At 41.8% G+C, this 27,344-nt stretch overlaps 3 protein-coding genes and 1 long non-coding RNA gene across 5 annotated transcripts; 1 reads left to right on the forward strand and 3 right to left on the reverse strand.

Annotated features, from left to right (window-relative positions):
* Positions 1-6,591: 6,591 nt before the first annotated feature.
* On the forward strand, positions 6,592-10,542 carry LOC102699391 (disease resistance protein RGA2-like). Its single transcript, XM_015834470.2, has one exon. The coding sequence runs from the start codon at positions 6,592-6,594 to the stop codon at positions 10,375-10,377; it is 3,786 nt and encodes a 1,261-aa protein (XP_015689956.2). The 3' UTR covers positions 10,378-10,542.
* A 4,183-nt stretch (positions 10,543-14,725) lies between these two features.
* LOC102699674 lies at positions 14,726-16,166 on the reverse strand. The gene is made up of 4 exons (XR_005811443.1): positions 16,003-16,166; positions 15,771-15,875; positions 15,289-15,690; positions 14,726-15,099 (listed from the first exon to the last, which is right to left on the reverse strand). It is a non-coding gene; the product is annotated as an uncharacterized LOC102699674 (long non-coding RNA).
* Positions 16,167-20,458: 4,292 nt separating this feature from the next.
* On the reverse strand, positions 20,459-24,428 carry LOC107303903. The gene is made up of 3 exons (XM_015835188.1): positions 21,875-24,428; positions 21,537-21,618; positions 20,459-21,439 (listed from the first exon to the last, which is right to left on the reverse strand). The coding sequence occupies exons 1-3, from the start codon at positions 22,498-22,500 to the stop codon at positions 20,639-20,641; spliced, it is 1,509 nt and encodes a 502-aa protein (XP_015690674.1). The 5' UTR covers positions 22,501-24,428; the 3' UTR covers positions 20,459-20,638.
* Positions 24,429-26,302: 1,874 nt separating this feature from the next.
* On the reverse strand, positions 26,303-27,344 carry LOC121053971. Of its 2 annotated transcripts, none has more exons than XM_040522707.1 (2): positions 27,225-27,344; positions 26,303-26,831 (listed from the first exon to the last, which is right to left on the reverse strand). In XM_040522707.1, exon 2 carries the CDS (start codon positions 26,822-26,824, stop codon positions 26,564-26,566), a length of 261 nt encoding a protein of 86 aa, XP_040378641.1. In that variant the 5' UTR covers positions 26,825-26,831; positions 27,225-27,344; the 3' UTR covers positions 26,303-26,563. The 2 variants fall into 2 exon arrangements, with proteins under 2 accessions (XP_040378641.1, XP_040378640.1); XM_040522706.1 differs by lacking the exon at positions 27,225-27,344 and adding an exon at positions 27,112-27,194.

Raw genomic sequence — 27,344 nt, forward strand, 5'->3', positions numbered from 1 at the left:
GCCCCGCGCCGCCGTCCCGGAAGCTCACGCTCTTCTTGCTCCCGGCTGGCCCACCCTTCCCTCCGGTGCCCGTGGAGGAGCTCAGCGCCGGCGACGCCACCTGCGGGCCGCTGGCCGGGGAGGACGGCCTCACGACGGGCGCCGGGAACTGGTGCGCCCGCAGCTGGCCGTCCGAGAACACCATGCTCGCTGGCGACGCCGAGCTGTAACTGACGGCGGCGCTGAACTCGAAGCTCGCGTCGTCCGTCTCGGGGGGCGTCGTATCCACCACCACCGCCTCTGGCGCGCTGATCTGCCGCCTGCGGCGGCCGTAGCTCGCCCGACGACGCCCGGCAGACCTAGCGCCGCCGTCGTCGTCCACGGCGACAAGCCCGGCGTCGACGGCCGCCATTAGCTCCAGGAGCCCCCGTGGCTTGCTCATGCCTGCAGGTCGCTCGATCGTACTGCGCGCGTGGTAGTCCACGCGCGGACGACGACATAAATAGGGCGACGGCGTTGGTGTGGGTACAAAAGCTGTGTGGGGTTTCAGCGGCAAAGCGCGGTGATAACATCAACGAGATTTCGAGGTCGGCCGGGGCCGTCGGTGTATATACGAAAATGACGTGCTTGTCCGGGACTGATGGCAGATTGGTTGGGTCTCAGCGTGTCATGCGTATACGACGCCCTGTCGCTCGCTGTTTTGTTTGTTTGGCCGCGGGGGGGAGGGGAGGTCGCATGAGCCTTCGCCGGCCGGCTTCGAATTGTCCCAACGCTATTCTTTTTAGCCATGATCGTTTTGATTCAGTCAGATTTCGCAGCCGTGGAATACTCCATGACCTTGAATCACACGTACAACTATAAATAACACAGTATGGATTAACCAATTGTGTTGAAATTTGAAACATTGTTTTAGTGTCCTCTTTTTATAGACCGTTGAGAACAGAGTAGTCTATGGGATTGTCTATGTAACGTGGGACACCAAACAAAAGAAAAAAAAAACAGCCAACGCCACTTTCAAATGCGGGAGTGTGAAAGCGTAAAAATACGAAAAATGTAGGGATATAAATCACAGTGAGTTCCCACCGGAATTAGAAACACAGCAAAGTTTTAAATCTTACGTTTGATTAACACACATAAAAAAATATTAATTTAGAGTAATAGAAAGAAAAAAAGATTTGCTCCGGTCTAATAAAAGGTATCTCGAGTTACCAAATCGTTTTCCATCATTGGATCTAGCTAAGTAAGATGTGCACTATTAGATCCAATGATCAGAAATGGTTTGGTACTATGAGGTACCGGTACCTTAAGGTATTTTTTGTTGGACTGAAGCAAATCTCAAGAAAAAAATCATTAGATTGAGCCTCGTACTTATTTTTCTCCAAAATCTCTACAACAATGCTTAATCCATCGGAATTTTGAATGAGAATTAGGATTCAATCCTTTTAAGCAAAGGCTTAAATAAGATTAAACTGTTCCAAACTTAATATGTTTTACCTACGAACCAAATGGGGCCTCCGATGGTTGCACCACATGATCAAGTACCATCGTCATACCAAGTACGATCGTCCTAGCTTGAGAGATTCAAGAGTTTGTAAATCTGCAGTTTCCAATCTGTTAAACAACTCATCCATATATTTGGGCCGATTCTACATGTGCAACTAAATGGGCCATTGCTTCTTCTATCTGTCCATGCAGCCAATTGAGAAAAAAAATGTACTTTTGCTTGCTCAACTATCGCTCGGATTTGATTTTGCTCTCTCACCGCAACACCATATATAAACGGTCCTCCAACTATCAAAACTACTGTCAATCGACTCTTTCAATGGTTTGGACGGTGGTTGTCCAACGTGGCACTTTAACTCATATTGAGGTGACGTGACGCTTACATGACATGCTTATATGGCAACGCAGTAAAAAAAAATATAGCACCCACCTATTAGTGAGACCACCCTTCTCACCCCTCTCCTCTTATCCCTCTCCTCGAGCAATGAGTGGCGTAGGCATGGTAGCAATGGTGGATGGTGGAGTTGATACTATGGTCTAAGCTCTGAGCACATGGCCCGAACTCCACCTACCTAGGTTCCGTGAACTCCATTAATGGCGACATGGCCCGAGCTCCTTCCCTACCTCATTTATCTCTCTCTATGTCAATGTCTCAAGCTAGTGATGTAACATTGATGGCCTAGGAGAGTATGAGGCATGGTCCTAGAGTGGTCGGAGCAACTGGATCTATGCCCACTATGTATATTCCACTGCCCTTCATGATGTTGTGTGTCCTAGGGATCCCAATCATGGACAAGCACATCATTGGTAGCGCACGAATCCCTTCGCCTCCCTGAAAACCACCTATTCTCGCACCGCGCTTGTATGTGGCCTAGCTCTACATCTTGCCTACCCTCATCGTGGCTACCGAGCTTGCTTGTGTTCCTCCTCTATCCATCGTCCTCGAGATTGCTTAGATCTGACTGTAGGCTAACACAGGAGCGAAAGAGGAAACTCACTGCCAGGCTCCACTCTCCCCATGCCCCCCCTACTTCAGCTCTCCCCATTTATTGCTCACCCCCATGAAGTGATGAAGAAATAATGGATGGTTGAATTCTCGTTCCCAATAGCCACCACTGTGGTCATGAAGATGCATTGAAGATAAAGCATAGCTATCGTTGACACCGGCACCGGAGATGGTGAGGTGAAGAATTCCTCTTCTTCCTCCCTTCATTCCTCAGAAGCCGAGTAGATCGTCCAGAGGAAGTGCCACCGCATGATGTGGGAGGAACCAAAAAAAGGTATGTCATAGGAGATTATGCCGATGACATCAAGGTCCTATGGGTGTCTCATCAGATAAAGACTAAACCAATATGCAATGTATGCATCATGTAACAGCAAACCTCCACCCAAACCACTTAGGAAGGTTAAATAAGCTGGATTCAATAGTTGAGGGATCATTTATATCTAGTTCTGTCATTGAGAGAGCAAAATCAAACTCAAGCAATTGTTGATGGAGCAAAAGTATATTTTTCCACTAATTAAGTACCTTAGGTTGATTTGTGGCTACACAATGAATACAGATCCAACATGGAAACTTAGTTATGAGTGACGATTAAATTTATAGATTAGAAGCAAAATTACATAGTGGTGAAAATAGGAGTGGTAAAAGTTACACCCTTGCTAACTAAAAGTATGGCTTTAAATTTGTTAGCCACAATTTAAACAAGTTAGCTTGAAAACCATAACAACATTAGATGAGTTCGGTCACTGGACCTAAATAACGCAGGCCTCAACTTGGCACACGAATGCTCTGCTCCCTCCCTCATCCCCCTCTCTCTCACTGTAGCAGTTTGGTACTTAGAACGAGTTCACGGATGACAGTCAGGGTGTGTTTGGTTCAGAGGATATAGATGGATGGGATTTGGCCACTGGATTTTTGACAGTGTTTGATTAGCGGACAAGGGTGAATATGATGGCCATCGAAGGAATATTCCTCAAATATGCTGCATGGATGAATCCGGCCAATTTGGTTGGATGAGACTGACCACCCTTGCTAACTAAAATCATTAGCAAAAAATTAGTGATGATTATTTAGTACATTTTATTTTAAGATTAGTGTTGATTATAGATAGTTAATACATGTTGGATATGTTTAGTAGCTACATTTTAAAATGGGTGAGTAGAAACCAACTTTTTACGCCTAAAAAATGTAATACCGTAGTATAGCTTTTAAAGTAGGTTTTTTTTTATCATTCCTAAAAAATACTTGAGGTAAAAAAAAGCTTAGTGTAAAATTTAAGGTACATTATACCTCGAGATATTAAATCTTTATACTGAAAAATGTGATATCTTGATATAATTTTTAAAGGACATTAAAAAAAGCTCTTTCTAAGTATTTTTAAAGAAAGCTATCTATTATAATTAAAAACAGTCAGAAAAGGAGGCTCCATGTTCGCTCTGGGGCCTAGAAATTACCATGTTAATCAGAAAAAAGAAAACAAATGAACCGTTAGATCATGGTGGGTCTAGATTATAACGGTGTAGATTAATCACAGACTAGAAATTAACACGTTAATCAAAGAAAAAGAAAAAATATGGACCATTAGATCATGGTGGATCTAGATTATAACGGTGTAGATTAATCGCAGAAAAAAGAGAAAATCATTGATCGTTGGATCTTCATAGATTTAGATTTCAATGGATGAGATTTATCATAACTCAGGTATCAAATAAGAGAGAAAAAAGTCCGAGCATGCAATATTACGGAATTAGAATCCGTCTCTATCGGTGATCATATATTTTTAACGTTTAGGATCTAATAGCACGTATAGATATATATCTATACATTAGAGTAGTAGAGCCAATAAAACAAGCTATTTTCAATTAGTATCGTTTTCTTTTTTACTCCAACCGAGTGGAGAACAGATAAAAAGATACTAGGTGTCCAGGGCTCTAAGCCACACCGGTCAAAACCAAACGGCACAAGCTAAACAAACTCGTAGTCGGGCATGCATGTGTTTGCATTCTTATAGGTGTTGGAGCCTGTAATCATATTAGGACACGGATATTCATATTTTACATGTTACCAAGTTAATCAGCTTAAAAAGAAGACTTCATGTTTGTCGTAGGTGTTGGACCATGTCAGATTAGGAAACAATCATTTGTATTTTAGATATTCCTAAGTTAATCAAATTTGAAATAAGCTCCATATTTATTGTAAAGGCTAGAAATTACCATATTAATCATAGAAAAAGAGAAAGATTATAACGTTAAATCAGGGTGAGATAAATAATAACGATACAAATTAACAGCGTTAATTATGTCTGGACTTTTATGTACATAAGAAAGAAGAAACAAGGTTGCAGTGTCATGGATATCACAACCCTATCTGGACTATGATATAATTGTGAAAAAAAAAAGGAAACAGAGGCTCATGTAGTTTGAGTCCTCCCTATTAGACCACCAAATTGGAAAACAAAAGGATATAAAATTTAGAACAATCCAGACTGTAAAATATATCCGCATGGGCATTGATCGATATTTTCCATGCCAATGCGTGGATAAAATTATTTGGTCTGAGGAGAATGTAACAACCAACCGCAAAGTTTATTTCTTTTAACTTTACTTTTGCATTTGAGGTTTACATTCTATTATATTAATAAAGTAATATTATAGAAGGAGGCTACTACATGCGCTCTCACTGCCTAAACAAATCACATATTAATAGAAAAATAAAAAAATCAATTAGAAATACAAATTTGAAAAAAATAGAGAAAACTAAAAAATATTGCAAGTAGAAATAATTTAGAAACATCTAAAAATCAGATTAAAATAAGTACTGTTAAACAAAGGATCCGTGTGGAATATAATTTAGAAGTATCTAAATTTGAATTAAAAAATAATATCAAGAGCTTAAGAAGAAGTACAATTTAGAAATATTTTAAATTTGAATTAAAAATAAATAGTACAAAGAGAAAATTTCATGTGGACATATAATTCATAAATATCTTAAATTCAGGTTTGAAATAATTATAAATGAGAAAAGAGTTTACTAGAAAATTTTCAAATCTAGAAAAAATAGATAATATTGAGAGAAGGTTACATATTTTAACTATAATAATTGAGTACTCTTATAGGAACCACATATTAATCCTACCAGATAAAATTGGTAGAAATTCTCACGTTAAGTGAAAATTGTTAGAATAAGCGCCTTAATCAAAGAAAAATAAAATAGCTAGACCCTCTTATCCACATAAAAAGTATAACTAACAAATTAGATGGGATCTTCGAACCTATATCAATGTGATAACATAATTACTAGCTAGAATCCAAATAGCGAGAAACAATAACACAATAAAATATAAGAAACCTAGAAATAAAATAGTGTTGATTATGATGGACATCGTTTTACTCGGATCGAATTATAAGCCATCACGAATAAACTTATATAATATGCCATCTTTAGTTGGTGGAACGGTGTAGTTGGTGATAGTGTGAGTAACTGCTATTATATTGAAGATAAAGATGGAGAAAACAAGGTAAAAACTATACCGCAAAATTTATTATTAGTATTATTAAGAGAATACTAAAGCATCAATCATGTTTGTTTTATGCACATATGGATTACTATATTAACTAAAATGTCATATATGTAATTTTGATCAGGTTAGAATTTAAATTATATTACTACGTAACATATTTTTTCACGATAAAATATAAAAAGATTATTATATTATGTGAAAGACTTTTATATCAATGCTAGCCGCGCAATCTGCGCGGGCCACCATGCTAGTTATAATTAAGCTGAACAGGTGCCTTATATTTTTGGACGCAGCAAACACTGTACTTACTTAATTCTTGGAAATTACTTATAAATGGAAGTTGAAAAAGATAAAACAACAGTTATATTTTCCATCCAAGATACGAAAGTCGTTTCGATAATAATTTTGACAGGTTGACATCCGTGCCAGCACGTCGTCCGGCCAAGAGCGACCTACACCTTCTCCCGCTTTCCAAGAGGCACCATCGTCGATCGACCAACCTGCAAGATCGATCAGTGCAACCAAGAACAGTCGATTGATCGGGTCGGTACGAATGGTGCCACCGCGTCAGCTGTCCACGACGGCGATGCCGTCGGCGTTGGGATGGCAGGCGTCGGCGTTCGTCGCGGCCGTGCTCGCGCGCCTCATCGCCAAGGGCCTTGCTCTGCTCCCGGAGCTCGACGACGCCGCCGCCGGCCACCTCCGGCGCCTCGAGGCCCTCCTCGCGCCCGTATGGCGTGTCCTCGACGCCGCCGACGCCGGCGCGATCGACGTCACCCAGCGGCCGCTTCAGGATCTGCTCGACGCCGCCTGCTCGGCCGACGACGCCCTCGACGACCTCGCCTACGCGGTCCTCCAGAGCGACGTGACGGCAAGGGGCGTCGACGCCAGCGTCGCGTGCGCCCCGGCCGCCGGCGCGGCGAGGAAGCCGCGCAGCCCGCTCAAGTTCCTGCTATGCTTCAGCCCGCCAAGAAACGCCGTTGGAAGTAGCGGCGGCCATGGCAGAAGCTCCAAGGGGAAGATGAGCAGCGTCGATCTGCGCGGCTTGGCGATTGCATTTGAGACGGTGGCGCAAGCTGCGTACAGGTGCACGTCGGCGGCGTACGAGAACGTCGTGCTGCGGAGGAACTATGCCACGGTGGTTTCAGCAAAAGCAGAGGCAGCGAGAACGGGAGCAGCTGGTCACGATCAGATTCAGAGCGACATATTCGGGAGAGAAGCTGAGGCGGAGCAGATCTTGGAGAAGGTGAGGTTCAGCGACGACCCGCATTACCGCCTGGCCATCGGCGTCCTCCCTGTCGTCGGCGCCGAGGGCGTCGGCAAGACGGCGCTCGCGCGGTTCGTCTTCCACCACGACGTCGTCAGGGCAGAGTTCGCCGTGCGCATGTGGGTGCACGTCTCCGGCGAGGTCCAGCTCAAGGAGGAGCTCCTGGTCCAGATGATCCATGGGGTCGCCGGAGGCGGAGATGGCCGCAAAGTCGAAGACATCAGGGAGCTTCTGCGCCAGGAGTTGGCCGGCAAGAGGTTCCTGCTCGTGCTCGACGATGTCAGCGACGTCGGCGACGTCCAGTGGAAAGATCTCACGAGGCTTCTCCAACCTGCAGCTCGGAGGAGCTTAATCATGGTGACAACTCAATCTGACAATGCAGCGAATGGAATAGGGACGATGCCTGCATTACCACTGAAGTCCTTGGCATCCAAGGATTACCAGAAGATGTTCAGGCACTTGGCATTCGGCAGCACTGACGAGTCTGAAGATTACACTCCACTGGGCGACGAGTGGGACGACGTCGAAGCCGCCGACGACGACGAGGAAGAGGCGCAGTCGCCAATGGAGACAGTCGCGTCGGAGCTAGCTAAGAGGATGGGCGGCCTGCCATTACCGGCGACGGCGATCGCACGCTCACTGTGTCTCCGGCGAGAGGAGGACCACTGGAAAGCCGTGCTGGATGACAAGCTCTGGGAGCAGAGCAGGAGAGACGCCGGCGCCGGCGTCTCGCCGGCGTTGTGGCTGAGCTACCAGCACCTCGACCCCCGCCTCAAGCAATGCTTTGCGTATTCCGCCGTGTTTCCACGCAGCCATGTCTTCACCAAGGATGAACTGGTTCAGATGTGGGTAGCACAGGGGATGATATATCCCGACGATGCCGCGGCGAGCCCCGACGACATTGGAGGCAAGTTCTTCGATGATTTGGTCGAGAGATGCTTCTTTCAGCCAATTGGAAGTAGCAGCAGATATGTGGTGCATAATTCGATGAAAAAACTAGCACAGGCAGTGTCAGCAAACCAGTTCTTCGCGGTCACTGAAAACTCAGGGGAGGTGCCACCAGAAGTTCGTCACCTCACAATCGTGACAAACAACCTCACGAAGCTGAAAGGCGATCTGGCATTGAGGACATCTCATTCATCTGGGGCAGATCAACACTTCCTTCGTCGGGTCCGTACAATTATGTTCTTTGCGGATTTCAGTAATTCGGACGAATTTATTCAACTTCTAGCTGAGATTTTCACGGTTGCAAGGAGTATGAGAGTTCTTGGTCTGACATACGCAAATATAGCATTTCTACCTGCTGAGATCGGTCTTCTCCGACGCCTCCGGTATCTGAATTTATCCAGGAACAGAATAGCAGATCTTCCCGAGTCAGTCTGCGATCTTTATCTCCTACAGGTTCTGGATGTCAGCTCCAGTTCTCCTTATCTCCGTCCTCCCAATGGTATCTCGAATCTGATTCATCTGAGGCATTTGCATGGAAGTGAGCATTTTCTTTCTGACATAACAAAAATACAGAATCTCTCACATTTGCAAGAACTGGAGGTGTACAACGTTAGCAGCATTTCGCGCATCGATGCTTTACAGGGAATGACACAGCTCCGAGGTGCCCTTTGTCTTGGCCATCTCCATCAGGTTGATGTTGGTGAGGTAAGCAAGGGCATCTTGAAAGGTATGCAGCATCTGAAGAGATTAGAACTGTCATGGAGCAGCTGTGATGGCCAAAGCAGAGAGGTTTCCACAGATGAAGGCCTACTTGAGTGCTTGCAACCACATGAGAACCTGAAAGATCTGAGGATTACAGGCTATGCAGCCACGAAATGCCCACCATGGATGCTAAAAACTCCCTGTTCACTATCAAATGCTACTTCAGTGATCTTGACAGATTGCACGAACCTGAAGAGTCTCCCACCATTGCACATCCTGCCTTGCCTAGAGATTCTTGAGATGAGAAGGATGCATTCTGTCAACAAGGTGGCGACTGTTCCTCAACGGCCAGATCGCATCATGTTCCCCAAGCTGAAACGCCTTGTTATCGAAGATGCGTTGGACTGTACTGAATGGTTGACAGACAGCTCAAAACCAAGAAACACTGTGTTCCCCAGCCTCTGCGAAATCCAGATAAGAAACTGCCCAAAGCTGAGAAAACTTCCGGACCTTCCACTTACGCTGACAACAATGTTCATCGAGGATGTTGGTCTCGAAGCTCTACCGAGGATACAGGACTGGAATTCATCACCACCATCGTCGTCAGATGCAATTGCAACATCAAAAGAAGGCAGATGGACATCAAGGCTCACAACACTTGAAATACATCAGTGCCACAGTCTCAAATCGCTAGGATCTGGTCTGCTCCAGCAGCAGCAACTCCTAAGGTCCCTGGAGCTCCTGTCAATCAAGAACTGCGACAGCGTCACATGCGACCTCACCGACGGTTTCCAGGACCTGACTGCACTGACAGACCTCTCGCTGTACGACTGTCCGAATCTGCTGGTCGACAAGTTCCACACATCGCTGCGGAAGCTCCAGATCAACGAGTGCTTCATCGCGCAGGGGGCGTGGGTGGATGACTACCCCTTCCTGTTCTCTGTATGGACGCTGCAGATCACCAGCTGCTGCCATGTTAGCACTCACCAGGAGAGGAGGATCGAGCCTCTGGATTGGCTCAACTGCCTGTTCAACGTGTGCAGCCTTCACCTGGAGAACACGCTGCTTCTGAAATTGAGCATGTTTGACAGGCTTCACTCTCTTGAGACCCTAGAGATCGACGGGAGTCGCTCATTCTTCGGTGATTTGGAGGAGGGATTTGAGTGGCTTGAGAAGCTGCAAACTCTGAGCATTAAAAACTGCAACGAGTTGCGTATGCTTCCGGCGAATTTGTGCACTCTGCCTGTGCTGGAAGAACTCTGCATAGAGAACTGCCCGGCTTTGGAGGCATTGCCTGCGAGTGGTCTGCCTAGTTCGCTGAAGAGGTTGTCAATATCAAAATGCAGCTCACGGTTGACTCAACGATGTCTTGATGGTGAACTTGGTGGCTCGAAAGTTACAAAGGTTGGTGTTGTTTACGTTGATGGGCAATGTATTAGTTTTCAACAAAAATAATGTAATAACCAGTTTTGTAGTTCATGAATTTCAATTAGGTAAGTTTCATCATTGTGGACCAAATTATGTAACATTTATGTCAACAAAATATGTATAATAAGAGTATGAACTAGGAAAACCACCTCCACTTCAAACAAACCAGCAAAAATATGTACGTTGAGTATATGGATGCATGAATATCAAAGAAGTTGGATAGCTGTGACAGTGCATGGACGGAGATGTATATATATGGTCTTGCATTTGTTCTAGGATAGGTTAGTTTCTGATTATTGTTCACATTGAAACTGTGGACAGATCCGCAGGAAGTTGGTCCACGAGCTGGATAGACGGCCCATATAGAGGCCTATAAAGATGAAAAATTATCTAATATTTTAGTATCTATCTAATGATATGAACAATGCAATTAACTACTAACAAATTAAAATCTACTTTATAAAGATGAGATGATAAACTTCTATATATAGACTTTTTGAAAAAAAAAGGAATCCAATGTTTAGTAGTTCGGAAAGCACGTACGTAAGAACCGATGAATAATCTAGGGATAAGCTAGTAAAAGAACGCAAGCAACAACTTTTATCCGTTAGGCAACACAAATTTTATAGTAATTTTGTAGGAATTTATTACAAATTAGTTCAATACAATCACTTTGATCGGGGAAATTTCTCCTCTAGGAAAGAGACAGTTTAATTTGTGCTTGCAATAGCTAAAAGCAGACTAGTTAAACCCAACATTGCCATTATTTGCATGCAAGCTTCATCCTAGGGCTGCTCTAGTCACAAAAAGGAGCGGTTTATATTTATATTGCCATATCTTGTAATTACAAAGTTCTCGAGTTTCACCGAAGGCCTAATTTGATCTTTGAGATTTTCTCCCTCTTTTCCCTTGAGGTGGAGTACGGCTCCGATGAAGGCTTTTCTGAGGAGCAAGCTTAGTCACTACCATTAAGGATTACATGTGGAGTCCTTTTCCATTTATTAGTTGATTTACCTTTCCCTTGCTTTGATAAGACAATTTTATTTATTTAATACTATGGTATATGTGCTTAATTTATCACTTGTGTACCTAGGCTAGTCCTCGACCAGTATTAATGCACATTTAGTCTTGATTTCTAGTTTTACTCTGAGATCCCACCCCTTTTATAGGCCTCCAGGTAGCAGGAGCAGAAGGCAGAGATGGAGGAAGGCCGGGGATGGCACCGGTGGCGTTCGGCGTGAAAATGGGCGATGTGGGAATCCAGGTGTGGGATCGGTGTGCTATGTGGACGAAGTAGGGATGGCCTAGCGTGTGGTGCTATGGAACTAATGATGGATGTGGAAGAGCTGGTGGCATATGTGGGAAGGACACGGCTAGGGTAGAAAACATGGGGAGGAGGTGAGATCTGGGCTCGAGAGTTTGGGCTAATTGTCTAGGGATAAATAGATAGGTTTCAATTCTTGGGGTTTTCTTTTTGAGAGTTTGGATGCTAAGGGATTGTTTGAGGGATCTTGTATGAGATGAAGGAAATCTTGATGAGTGTGATACATGAATTGGGGCATCTAGCAGGGACCCGATAGAACTTAGGGTAATAGAAAGACCAGGTGTTACATTTATTTAAGTGGCAGTAATTAATCCTAGCAGAGGAAAGCCTTGCTAAAAGGATTTAGAGGGGAGACTAGAGACAATTCAACAATTGTTTTTCAATTGTCATATGCTTCATTTTGCATGACGATGTACGTTTTTTTTTCTTTCAATCCTCCCAGCACAAAATGCAAAAAAGTATTTTGGTAATTGGCTTAAGGGAGTGCAGAGAACCATGAGAAAACTAGTTTTATTTAGTATTAATGAACTATGTTTGTCAATTTGGTGTTGTTAAAATGATAAAATATTTGATAACAAAAAATGCCTAATTCTATGTATGTTATCTCTACGTTTTCCAACTGGCTTCACTTCAGTATTGGCATATGACATTACCACAAAAGGAATAGGATATTATGCATAATGGTTATCAGTGTCATGGGGAAAATGGTTCCCATAACATAGGGCTAAAAGAAAGCACGTGTCTTTCCTGAACCTGGGATGACCAGGTCAATTGGTGGTGCATGAGGAAAATCACCTGAGAGAATGGGCCTGCCCTAGTCAGTCCTTACCTAGCTAGTGCCTGGGGTTGGGAGGCCAACAAAAGCAAGCATTAGGGGTGAGTTAGCCCCCAACTACCCCATCAACTACTTTCAATGTAGTAGGTTGGAGGCACCAGACGAGGCAAATTTAGGGTGTGCTTTGTCAGGAGCACATGATGGATGGGAACCTATTGGATTGGAGAGACGATGACTAAGTGGTTAATGCTCTATCCACTCTGCATGAATGACCAAGTCTCCCCTTGTACAATGACAGCGGGCCTCAATTGGGAGACGCGGTCATCACCTTTTTGCAATAGGCAAGACAAGTCATACCAAATTGTCTTTGTAAGATCATAGTTAGGATTAAAATTTTGTGATGAACAACTGGTTTTAGAAATGATTTATTTAATATATATTTTCTTTGAAATATGTGTTGGTGTTAGTGTGATTACATGCAACTAATGTGGGCCAATTTGTGATATATATGCCCGGAAATGGTTGGTGTATCTTTATGTGTGTAGGTAACCTAAGGTTAACTGTGGTCAATCGCAAGGTTTGGGACTAGGTTTAGAGAAGAACCAAGGTCTAATACGGTCAGAATGTCACGTGACATGGTTGCACTAGAGTCAGGATCCTTGGAGGTCAACATCGATCGATAGTGGGATCAGAACTAGGCTTAGAGAGTAGGGAGGTCTAGACAAGCCAAGAAGCTGGTTGATGTTATTGCATATCAGGTACACACGATGGATGGACACTGCGTAGGGATGAATTAGTAGTGTGCTACACAAGTTGTCTATAATTACTGTAGAAATTGTGAAGAGATATGAATAGAAAGTTGAGAAACAAAAATATGATTTGGACATGTAATTTGGAAGGAGATAATTTATTTTGGTAAATTAACTTAGTTTCCTAAATTGAAGATTTGGTTCTAGGACAAGTAGTTCTACTGCTAGTTAGTGATGGGTTTTTTTAGTATAGAAAGAAGAGGGGTTGAGGCCCTAAAGGTAATTTTTTTTTGTAATAGAAAAAAATTAGGGTTTCAGAGGAGTGCTTTGTATGCACTTTGTAAACACATATTGATGCAATAACGTTAATATATCGTCAAGTTGTATTCTCTTATTCTTGAGCGGTTGGACTGACGGCATAAAGATGACCAATATTGATAGGTTAGCATATTAATTTTGGGGTTCTTCTATTTTCACTAAAAGATTTGGTAGATTGGTTTTTTCTACCTTTCGCCCCTTCTTGTTGACTTGGTCTTGTATATCGATATTATGCTGTATAGCGCTGCCATAGGGCGTATCGACATGAATGTAATTGTCCACATTAAAATAGTTTTATTGACCTTGGATTATGGGTACAAATGAATAACCTATGCCAAGGGAATGGCTTTTCAATATTTAGAAAATTCGTCCTCTTACCAAAATCCAAAGAAAGAAATCATATGAAAGTAGTGTATTAAGCTTACCCAGTTCCAACTTGTCTAAACATATTATTCTCTCTCCTCCTGATCCAGGGAGTTCTCCATGAATTTAGTGTGCGGACTTACTTATAGTTGGTCAAATGGGCCGCCTGTGCGGCACAACCCACACACGGTGGGGCCCGTGCCGGAATGCATCAGGCCGGCACGACCCGATCAACATGTCAGGCCGTGTCGTGCTAGCCCATGGGCGGCACTAGTGCACTACAAGAGCTTAGGCCTTTTATGACTAACTGATTGTGACAAATACAACCTTTTTGTTGTCATTGTACCTCTTCTGTGACAACATGGCAGTTGTCATAGAAGGTGGGTCATAAAACCTCTTCTATGACTAACAAATTCAATTGTCACTAATCTTTGTGACCATTGTATGTTTGTCACCAGATTATGACTATGGTATTTGTCATTATATTTGTCATAATATGTTAGATGGGATGATGAAAAGTGTTTATATCCTGACGTGGCACATGACGTGGCATATGACGTGGCACAAGTAGTATGACAAAAATTTGTGTCATAAAAATGAATTTGGCCCGATTGGCCCCTAGGCTGGTTTTTACAATTCTAACTGAACTAATACCATTGGCCTATGGGCCGGCCAACCATTTTGGCCCAATTACTAATAGCCTATTTATTTTTTCCATATAGGCCCAATAATATTTCAGCCCAATTTGCACCTAATAATCCAACCGAAGCCCATATAAAGAATCATCATAAATAATAAAACCACATGCATTTTAATAACAATAGTAATTAGACATCTGAACAAAGTATTTCCTCTAAAATTGATGGTTCATATCAGCCATACAATAGCTCAACAGAGCGACATCGATAGAATGGTTCATACAATAGTTCTAACCTTTCACTAGCCATACACATGAATCACAATAAAATTGGTCCAACAAAGTTCTATATGACCAACCATACATCAATAGCAGCATGAAAAGTTTTAGTCATCACTTTTTCACCAACAACCATAGCCACACTCCAGTCACATTGCATGTCACGGCAAGAACAAGAAGCACAAGTTTATGTCATCACCAAACCACACTCTACTCACGCCAAAAGCAAAGAAACATGGTTCCAGACTATAGTCATAGTCACACCCGAACTCCATTCATAGATCGGCAAAATGAGTTGAACAACCTGCAAAGAACATGGTGTCAAAAATTGGCACTATAAGAAATGAACACTAGATAGCTAATTATTCACTTTGGAACTGAAAACCCACTGATTGCATTTTTCTCAACCACCATCCAGATTAGCACTAATTTCAGTTTATACTAGGTCAGTAGATTTCAGTTTAGAGACTAATAAGTGACAAATGATGTGTACCTGAACACAACCAAGTCAAGGGAGAGTGGTCTGATGAGTGACTTGACTCTGTCCAAATGCTATCATCTGCCGAACAAGGTTCTCAGTTTCTGCTATTTTCTTCTCCAAGATGTCAGTCTCCTCAACTTGTTTCTGAGCTTTTGCCTTAGATTCTTCTGCCTGTGCTTCCATCTTCTCGAGCTTTTGTCGAAGTCCTGCAGATTCTTCTTTCTCAGTCTCCAATTGAGCTCGTAGCTCCTGCATCTGCGGTGATACGGATTTTGGAGCAGCAACAGTCTGCCGAAGTCCCACATTACGAAGGAATGTGCTTGACTTTGACAACACTTGGGAAACAATCTCTGTGCAAGTATTTTCCTGCTCCCCTTGTTGTACTGGTCTTGTCAAAATGGCTTCCATATCATCCTAGCAAGACAATGACTTGTCAAGTTTGTATTTATTTATATGGTTCATTATGCAGTGCTAAAAAAAGGAGAGATACTTACTGCAGCTTTCTTGGCATCATCACTTAAATCCTTAGTTTTACTGCAATGCGTCAACTTGAATAGATCAATTGCAGTGGGCTATATATCTTTGTATTTTTCTTGCTTCTGAAATTCACGAACATAGAATGGCATTAGCAATGCACGTGTTAAAATACACAGGCAAGAGAAAAACATGTTCTAACACATGCATGCTGTCATACAACTACATGACATGATAGGTTTATTTTCTTACCGCGGCGTAGGCTGCCGCAATGTAAGACCGAGATCCAGTACACCCATGCAACTTAACTTTTGATCGGTTCATTCGGACCTTTTCACATTTTTCCTAGACATGAAACAATTGTGTGGCATAAGTAATAGAACAAATAATGAAAACAGTAGCAGCAATCTAGTATTGTATGAACAACCTGGTCAAGCACAGTTCTTTGAATGTAATGTTTACTACAGTTAAATCATGGATGATATGAGCTAATTACTGATATGTGTAGTTCATTGTAGACTATGATGACCTACAAATAAATCAAGGAGCAATTATGCCAATCTAAAACTAGGCCTACAGATAGATTGATGATATGGCAAGCATCATATCATGCCACACTTGGGCCTAAAAATGATAATAAAACTACACCAATAAATTTCAGTAACTTGACTAGAACTATGTAGCCCTCTCACATCCACAAAATAAGGCATGTCCTTAGTGAACCCTATTAAACCACATTATATTTGAGTCTAGGTGGATTAAACTGCATCTTGTGAGGATATTAATTAAGATAAGGCATGTCCTTAATGACCAGGCATACCAATTTCATTGGACCAAAACATGCAAGGCAGAAAAAGCGTGGATTATTTTCTGAACCACCACCAAAATACTATCAAACATCACAGAATGCATATGTAACTGCCATGCATGTACCAATCACTACTAATAGAAACAACACAAATTTGATGTGGTACTCAAATTCAACTACCAGACTCACAGAAAACCAATACTGGCATAAACCATACCTTGTGTTTTGGGTCTGACCACATGTCTACCAATTTTTGCCATTGTTCATCAGTCATAGATGAACATGGTGATGTAGTCCTAACTTGATTGGTTGGTACCCCATTGAAGTATTTCTTCTTGAGCCTATACCTCATTTGGCATGTTCCACCCTTTAGTAAGTCAGCACACGCAGAAGTTACATCCTCCTATTCACCAGTCATGCTGAATTTTATCTATACATTGATTGAGAAAACATTAGTACATATTTAAAAATGTGAAGGACAGAATTAGCATTGATTGAACTGCTGAAACAACGTCTTACAGCTAGTTTGTTTTTGAAGTTATCGAATTGGTCTTTGTTGTTCTTGTATTCTTTCCAACATGTATATATGGGTATATGCTGCCTGAGTATGATCCCACTCTCAGAAGCTAGCTTTGCAGCCTGCATAAGTGGCTCCGGCCTTCTTCTTCCTTCATTTATAACAATCGGTATCCTAGTCCCTAAACCTCTAGTTATGCTATCCAATTCTATGCCCATACTCACTCCCCGTTGCTCCACTTGTGTACTTACAGTGAGGGTGCCTAAATAATACATTTCAAAAACCTTATTGTCAATAATAAGTTTCATGCAACTATTATGAATGAAACAGATCACATAAGTTGACATTGAAATAAATAGCTGAAGGGGCTTGCCTTCTTCAGCAATGTCCATCCCTTCCTCATTCTAGATAGTAGAATTTGATATTGGTGCTGGTACCTCTGTTGCTTCAACTAGATTTAGGGCAGCTGCTTCTTTTTGTCTCACACTCTGTCTAGTGCACCTTGTTTGTTCCAAATTGTTAGGTGCTAGCACCTTCTTGGATGATGCTCCTATTGTAGCAACAGGCGGTGCCACAACCTTACAAAGCAAACAGAGACATGATACCATAAGATACCGAGACATTTCCACTTGAAAGGTACATACAAGTATTATTCAAAAATGGCCAACATGTTGTTTAGTGCAAGAGTTGTTACCTCAAGTTCAGTGCTTTCACTAAGCTGGCCATGTTTCTTCCTGTTTTTACTTGGTTTATTCCTAGCATATGACTGCTTAACAATCGTTGCTAGTCTTTTGACACCCAACTGTTGCATTCTCTGATTGATCCTCATGATATTCTTAGCCCTCTCCTTCTCAATGTCAGTTAATGGTGGTTCTGTAGAAACATTGGTACATTGGAATTAGTGGCAGCTAAATGAAAATGAAATAATCAAAAGTGATAGTACTAGTACCAGTACAATAACATTCCATGAGAACAACTGAAGCTAAACAAGCATCTGAACATCCAAATCTATTACTGCCTCAGAACAACCCAAGCTAAACAAGCTTAACAAAATTATGATATTTAGAGGACTTCTCCAGTATGGCTAAATAAACATTCAGTAAAAATAAAATCTTACAAAAAATGAGTCTTTGAAAATGTAGCATAATAAATATTACATCTTCATATTAGTTGACCATCTTTTGATTTCTCTAGCCAGTGAACGGACTTATACAAGCTTTGCAACCTTAATAATTAATATATACTACATGTGTTGTACGCCATGCTAAAAGCAAAACAGTAGGCAAGAAATGGCTTAGCTTGCAGAGCCCCTCAATTGACCTCCGCTTCCTCTGCTCCCTCAATCTCACCCCTGCCCTCAAGCCTCTCACCTCAGCTCCATCAATCTCACCACCGCTTCCTCTGCTAGTACGCAAGCAGCGGCTCAGGATGCAGAGCCCATAGCACCGTGCACCTCCTAGGCTGGCCAAGGCAGCCCGATGTGGGCTTGCAGTGTGCAGGGTAGGGGTTGGGATCAGAGCAGCGGTGGTCATGCCTACAAGTAGAGTGCTGGCAAGAGGGCTGTGCTCGAGAATGCCGACAAGCCACAGACGGCACGGACGGCTACCGATGCAGTACATCAGGGCTGTGCAACTAGAGGGATAGAGGACAGAGGCCATGGGAGGAAGTAGGAAGGGACAGTCGAGAAGCACCTAGGACCGCCATTGATGCTCTTGCCGTCTTCTTCCCCGGAGGCATCTTTGTTCTGGTCTGAAAGGGGGAGTGGCGGCGGACGATCGAAAATGAAATGAAGTTTGGAACGAGGAGTGATTCTAGGGTTAGCTTTGTATATATATGTGTGGCACACTGGTTGGCTTTGTGCGAAAATGCCCTCACCTAGGATGAGTGGCAGCATATAGATGGTATGGGCAGAAGTGTCTTTCACCATCAAAAATAGTGGCGGGCTGGGCTGTTTTGGCTCGCACAGGTTAGCGGGAACCCTTTTTATTTTCCATTTCTACTATTCATTGGACAATTTATTAGAGATAATATGTTTGGTACTGAATTTTTTCTAAGTTGAAAATAAACTGCTCTGAAAGTGATTACAACTTTAGTTAAAAATAGGAAGCAAAATAAATTTCTGCAATAAGTATTTAATCATCAAATAATGAATGCTTTAATTTTTGTTTGACATTTCAATTAGTACTAAAATTTGATTTTTTTTTAAAATGATCTCGGATGGAGAAATGACTAATACAAAAGTTGTAGATCTCAAAAAGTTATTGAACTTTGTAGTTGGCAACTTTTTGATTTGAATTAATTTGATGCTTCAAAATTCTATTTTAAATTCAATTTTAAATTGTTAAAGGACTCTGATTTCTCTTTTTAATCCGTGGCTAAAACTTGTAATTAGTCTTTGTCCCTCATTCTAACTCCAAATGTGACGTTTTTTTCCCTAAAGTTTTCTAAAATCATTCTCTATCAAGTTATTGTGTTCTTAATGCTATTATTTTGGTCATTTTTTTAGTGTTATTATTTCAAAATTTAAATTTAAAAATGAAAACATGAAATGTCAATTTCAAACACAAGATGATTTTAGCTAAAGAAGCCATTGACATAAAGTTGAAGAGCTCATCAAGATCTATAACTTTTATTTTAGTTATTTGTTCTTTTAACAAAGGAATAGTAATATTGTACACAAAATTTATATGTTTTTGATATGGTGTATGAAACTAGAGGAGAGATATCCAAGATTTGTCAATAATGTTACTATCACTATTTTGGAGAAACAAATGGTCTAGTGGTCAAAATAAAATTTTGTAGATCTTAAGAAGTAATACAACTTTGTAGTTGTCAAGGAAAATTACATTTGAATGTCTTTAATTTGAAATTTGAATTTTTCAAATGACCTCGGATAGAAAAACAACAAAAATAAAAGTTGTAGATCCCCAAAAGGTATGAACCTTTGTAGGTGATAACTTTTCCATTTGAAATCATCTTGTCAAGGAAAAGTATGTTTGAATTTCTCGAATTTGAAATTCAAATTTTGTAAATGACCTCGGATGGAAAAATAACCAAAATGATAGCTGTAGATATCGAAAAGTTGTAAAACTTTGTAGCTGACAACTTTTTCATTTGAATTTGTTTAGTGCCTCAATCCGTTCGAAGCAATAGGATATAAAATACATATATGACTTAGGATAAATATTTTCAAAAAACTACAAGACATTAGCAGTAGCTAGTACAAGGAAATACCATGTCATCGATCATCCAAGATGTGCAAATTAGAGTAGTGATCCCTGGAGTAGAAACAAGGCAAAAAATGGCACAGATATTCCAGCAACCTGACTTGGAACTATGCTGTCCTCTCACAATCCAAAAAAAATGAAAGCAACACATGTCAGTAAAATTCTCGGGACCAAGAACATCTCGAATTCACATATCCCAATTAAGGAGTTTACATAACTGAGTTCACAAATAATAATTATTTTACAGGTAACAAATTCAGCAGCTTCTAAGACACATTAGGAGCTATTTAAAAACTACAATTTCATCACAACTCAACTCAAATTCACATATCTCAATTACTCAACATCACTATACTCACCATCATCATTAGGGATCATAATTGTACATTCATTTTCACTATCATACTGATCTAAAGTAGCATCATCATCATTGTACAAGTCATGTTCGTTAACTTCCAGATCCCGCTGCCTACGAATCTGATCAACTAGGGACTTTGCCACACTAATACCATCTTCTGTGTTGATTGGCTGTTCGTCGACCGAAGATCCTTCCACAGTTTCAACTCGAGATATTTCTTGCTCATCATCTTGGTATGTCAGATCAACCACCCCTCCCTCTTGCTTGTCATCATTTGCTTCTTCATTCACATTCCACAAGTGTCGATGCGAAAATTTTTGAACAACTATCCAAGGTTCACCATGCTTGTTATTATCCAAGTAAAAAATCTTTGTTGCCTGTGTGGCAAGAATGAAAGCGTCATCCTTGTACCAACAACTGCTATGGCTAATGCTCTTGAAATATCCATCATTCTTCATCCTAGACTTTTTGCTACAGGTATCAGACCAATCACACTTGAATAACACCACTGTCCTTTGACAGTCAACATCAGAGTTGTACTGCAATTGTATTACTTCTTTTAGCTGACCATAAAAGTCTATATCTTCTCCATTATGTGACCCCTCAACCATGACTCCACTATTTTGTGTTCTTTTATTTCTCTCACGGTCCACGGTGTGATATCGGACACCATCAACAATACATCCTAAAAATATACGAACTCTAAGAAGTGGTAGACTTGCCAATGCATATAGGTCTTCACTGATTTGTTCTCCATTTACAAACCTTCGAGTAGCAAGCTGCAGTAAAATTAGCAAGGTTTCTTAAATTGCAAATACTTAAATAATGACATATTATCTCACAGCCAAAACTAAAAATACTTAAATAATGACTCACATGTTTCCTAAACCATCCTAGAAATTCCTTAGCAAGGTTCTCCTCAACATTACCATTGGCAGCCATCTCATTCCTGTAAATCCTGCAAACAAGTGCACACTCCCATGTGAGAGCTAAAATTTTATCTCACAATTCACATGTGACAGCTACAGGGTCAAGTTCAGTAAAAATGATTGCAGACAAGTGAATGAGAGTGGTATATGGCTTGCTGTAGCTGGATGCAAAATCAATTATCTATGATTTTGACTAGTTGTAGTTGGTTGCAAAATAAATTATCAAATTGTGGGTACCTGCTAGTATGATAGAAATAAAAACATGTGCATTATTGAAGGACATACTCTATAAATGGCTCGACCTCCTTAGTATTGTTGAGGACATACCAAACCATCATGTCATACTCCTTCTCATCATATTTAAGCCTCGGTGCCCCCAACAGATTTGCTCCATGCTGGAAAATAGATAAACCACATGTACTCATAGGAACACGCTCTTTGTTCCTGCCCGCACGATTGTGCCTAGTGTCAACATCATCGAAATACCTTGAGCAAGCAGTCAAGCACTCATTTGCGACATATGCCTCTGCAATGGACCCCTCAGGCCTTGCCATGTTCCTCACAAAACGTTTCAAGGCCAGCAACCTGCGTTCTACAGGGTACATCCATCCATATTGAACTGGACCTCGTAGGATTGCATCATCGATTAAATGAATGGGCAAGTGCACCATCACATCAAAAAAGGAAGGTGGGAAAATCTTCTCAAGCTTGCACAATATTATTGGGATTTCACCTCTCATCCTATTCAAGACATCTAACTTCAATTTCTTAGCACAAATTTGCTGGAAAAAGTTACCTAATTCAGTAATTGCTTCATATATTTCCTTATGCATGATTCCTAGGAGACGACTGGTAATATCCTTTGTAGAAGGATATGACAATCGTGAGTTTTCAATGCTTGTAATTTGCATTCATCCACACTAATACACCTTGCTAAATTGGAGGCATATCCATCTGGGAATTTGACATTCTTTATGAAAGCACAAAAAGCACTTTTCTGAGCTTTAGTCATCATAAATGGAGTGTGTGGAGCAGAGCATGATGAATTCTCATCATCCTTCAAGTGTAAATTTTTCCTTATGCCCATATCTTCCAAATCAAGCCTCGCAGTAACAGAGTCCTTTGATTTGCCTACGATGTTGAGAAATGTACCGAGAAGGGCCTCACATATATTTTTCTCAATATGCATAACATCAAGATTGTGACGTAGCTTCAAAGTAGACCAATATGGCAAATCCCGCAGGGTTGACCTACGCTTCCAGCATTGACCTTCTTCTACCCTCTTTCTCTTTCTGTTATTAGGATGGTTCCCAGGTCTTACACGTTCCACCCTCGCCAATTGCTGCATCAACTCGTCTTGAGTAAATTCTTTAGGTTGTACACGTTCTTCAGTCTGACCATTAAAATCTTTCTTTCTCCTCCAAATATGGCCGACGGGAAGAAAACGACGATGGCCAATGTAGCAAATCTTGTTCCTAAGTCTTTTGGAGCAAGGATTTTTATCACAGCGAACACAAGCATAGTAACCTCTAGTTATTCTACCTGAAAGTGTGCTCAATGCTGGATAATCATGAATGCACCATATGACTGCAGCGTGAAGATCAAATTCTTTCTCAGTCAATGCATCCAAAGTAGGGATACCACTCCAGGGATTTAATAATTCCTCGACTAGTGGCTGCAGGAAGAGATCCATATCCTTTCCTAGGCATGTTGGACCAGGAATAAGTAGGCACATCATGAAGTTGGATTGTTCCATACATTGCCATGGAGGAAAGTTGTAAGGGATAAGAAATACTGGCCACATGCTATATGAGGAGCTCATCTTGCCAAATGGATTAAACCCATCAGTAGCGAGGCCATGTCGGACATTTCGTGCATCATTTGCAAACCATTCATAGTTCCTATCAAAATCCTTCCATGCCTCACCATCAGCAGGATGGCTAAGCTCATTGTCTACTGGTTTCCTCTTCAACTTGTGTCATTGTGCCTCAACTGAAAGTTCTTTTGATCCAAACATCCTCTTCAACCTTGGAATCAAAGGAAAATGCCTTAGAACCTTTTCTGGAATCTGCCTTCAGCCATCTCCATCCTTCCATCGTGAAGCACCACATATTGGACATGCATCCTTTTTAGCCAATTTCTTACGAAAAAGAACACAATTATTCGGACACACATGTATTGACTCATATCCAAGTCCTAATGCACGAGTAAAATTCTTTGCTTCAGCATAGGACACAGGGAGAGAACAATTTGGAAATGCTGAACTTAAAATGTCCAAAAAAGCACTGAATGCAACATTGCTAATTCTGTAAAATGACTTGATGTGGAGCAACTTCACCACAAAAGAAAACCTAGTATAGGGGCCACTAGGGTCTAGCACCTGTTTCATCTCTTCTAATATGGTGGCAAACTTTGACTTTGTTCTTGGTCCATGATTTTGCTCTGGGCATAAATCATGTACCATACGGTACATTTGATCATCTTCTGGGTCATCTTGAGGCTCATTCATCCCAAATTCAACATTGCAGCCAACATCTTCATTCAAATGCTCAACATTGCAACCAATATCTTCATTCAAATGCTCAACATTTACATTGGCCATAACCAATGGTTCTTCTCCATGATTTATCCACCGAGTGTATGTGCTAGACATCCCGTACATAAGTAAGTCATCCTCTACACGTCCTTTATATTGATGTAACCAATTCAAACACTTACGGCATGGGCATAATATCTTCTGATTGCCACTCAAATTTTTAGAAACAAAGTTCATGAACTCAGTGACCCCAACCCGATGCTCCTTGCTAAACAACTTACAATTCATCCAAGTTCTTTCCATCTGTGGCATATTGAAATAAGACAAGCAAGAATGACTGATCATTGCCCAGACTGCTATTTACCTATTTGATCACTTCATATCTATGGTTTCAGTTCAAAATATAAAACCAAAACATAAGTTCATCTCATATGTACCTTTCCTTCCTAATCGAAGGGGATGGAGCAGTCTTAGGTCGACCTAACCTGCGGTTGGCGGCGATCCCAGGCTGGAGCTCCTGGTTGAGCCCGTGAAGCTCGACAGCTTGGATATGTCGCCAGCCGTCTAGATCCTGGAGGCGAAGGTGGTCGGGCTACTGCCGTCAACGTCGTGCTCTTGGTCGTGTTCCCAGCATTTGTGCCCATTAAGCCCGGTGGCCTGGAGCTGCAGTTAGGTGGCGTCGAGCTCCTAGGGCGAGGTAGAGCTACTGCCGGTGGCGTGGAATCCAGCCGGCAGCATGGGATCCAGCCGGTGGTGGCAGCCTCCTTTCGTCAGCGTCGAGCTCCAGCAGGCGCATTGGGCAAAGGGCAGCGGCGTCGAACTCAGCATGCGCGTTGGGGACGGGGTGGGGCTACTACCGGCGGCGTGGGAAAGGGCGGTGGTATTGGGATCCACAAGGCGCGACGAGGAAAGGGCGGTGGCGTCGGGCTCCAGCAAGCGTGATGGGGAAAAAGAGGGCGGCGACGTCGGGCCCCTACTACGGTCTTTGCAAAATACGATTAAAGAGATATAAAAAAAAGGAATCAACATTTGTAAGGCAACACACGAGTAGCTCAGCGGTTGTCTCTTAACTCGGGAAGTCAGAGGTTGTGGTTTCAATCCCTCCTCACCTCAAAAAAGCACTAAAACTTTTTTCTTTTCCAGTTAATATTTTACCTTGCATGTGGGTCCCACTAGTCCACCTAGACATGCTCACGTGGCGCAATTCTAAAAAAGTATTTTTAATTTATTAATATTTTACCTTACACGTGGGTCCCACTAGTCCACCTAGATGTGCTTGCGTGGCTGCACCAAGGAGTTCTTTTCTAAAAACGATTTTTAATTTATGACAAATCACATTCCATCAATTTTTTCATGAGTTATTGTCAGAAAGATTTGGATAATTGATTTTAAATTTATGACAATCATATTTCATCACTTTTATCATGTAGTATTGTCACAAAGATTAGGAAAAGCATATGGTGATAGTTGTTTATGACTAAATCACATCTTAGTCACAAACGCTTGTCATCCATAGAAAAATTGTCATAAACACATCGCTTCTAGGGCTAAAAAGTGTTTTGTCATATGAAAATTGTCATAGAAGGCCAAATCTCCTGTAGTGGTGGCCCAGGCATAGACCAATACCACTCGGGTCATGCTAGGTCGGCCCAAATTGAAAAATGGTCCATCGTGCTTTTTCTCTAAATAAGTCTATATTTAGTCCCTCAATTCTTTAGGCCATATTACATATGGCTATAATAAGTCAATTTTACATATTTATATTTTTAAGCCAGACCTTATATAAATAATTTAAGTCTATTTTATGTCCCCAAATATTTTTTAATTCAATTGAGCCATGCGGGGTAGGCCTAGCGTATCGAGGGTGTGGCCCAAGCACGGCCCAACCATCGGGCCATGCTATGTTTGGGCCAAGCCGTCGGGCCTCGGGCCTTATGGCCAACTATAGTCTTACCTCCAGGACAGAGCACAAAGGGGCTAGCCCGGGTCCTCACTCTCCACGGTTTTTCACCAAATTTGGTACTTGTCTTTAACGAGTGGTATACTAGTTATTTTTTTTATACTTAACCATTCTAATAAATAAAGAAAGACCTCTTATATATTTTGACGGAGGGAGTATGACTCATGTAGGAGGCCTTACTATATTTTCCTTGCTTTTTGAGTTCCATTTTGTTGGATAACAAGTTAACGACGACGTAAGTTTCATGCTTAAGCCGACTAGTAATGTTTACACACTGCAGGATGCAATATTACATCAACCTTCGTAATTCAAGAAACTCTTGTATTAAGAACCCAAAAGTTTAATAAGATCAACCAAATGAATAACACCTAAGACGTACGACTACATAATCTGTCGTCAGGTCGACGCATCTTCGAGCTAATTAAAAGCAACAATGGTGAGATTGAGATGGCATGGCAACGCATCAGAGTGAGCTCCGTCACTTGGAAGCCCTCTTCTGGTACTGCTCCTTCACCCACTTGATGCCGCTGCTCGTGCCGGACTTCACCTTCTGCGCTCCCACCATCGCCGCCGCCTTCGCCTTCACGAGGCTCTCCGACGCCGCCGCCTTCACGTTCCCGGCCACCGTCGTCTTCTTCTCGCCGCTCCCGCTCCCGGCTCCTCCTTTCTTGCTGCTCCCGTCGCCGCCGGAGCCCCACTGCTCTGCCCAGGTTGGTGCTGCGTCCTTCTTGGAACCCATGGAGACGCTGCACCAACGAACACGAAAACGCACGCTGTTTTTATTCGAAAAAGATGAACATATTTTGTTGTGCCAGCAGAGGAGTGTTTACTGAAGCAGAACTCAAGCAAATGAATAAACAAAATTAATTCTCAGTGCTATGATGAAAGCAGTGTTTCGATAACCGTAAGAGATAAGTAGCACAGCTAATCTGCAGCATCTTACAAATCCACACAGAAAATACACTGCCATCTAATGTATTAGCAGAAGCAAAAAAAAAACACACAATTGGAGAAAAGAAAACAAACATTGAGATTAATCTGCTGACGATTGCGGCTGTCACGAATGTGCCAGTGCCTTCTCTCTGGGCTTCTCTTATACACACAGGAGATCGATGCTAAATAAAAAAAGAGGAAATTACCTTTGCTTCGTGAGGTTAGTAGGAGTATATATATATGGAAAGAGATGCTTTGCTTTAGTTTGGTCTCATGACGCAGGAAAGGAAGAATGCCCCGGGTGACAACTTCATCGGATGCTCTGA

The sequence above is a fragment of the Oryza brachyantha genome, chromosome 3, assembly GCF_000231095.2.
Source record: "Oryza brachyantha chromosome 3, ObraRS2, whole genome shotgun sequence".
In the NCBI taxonomy this organism is placed as follows: domain Eukaryota; kingdom Viridiplantae; phylum Streptophyta; class Magnoliopsida; order Poales; family Poaceae; genus Oryza; species Oryza brachyantha.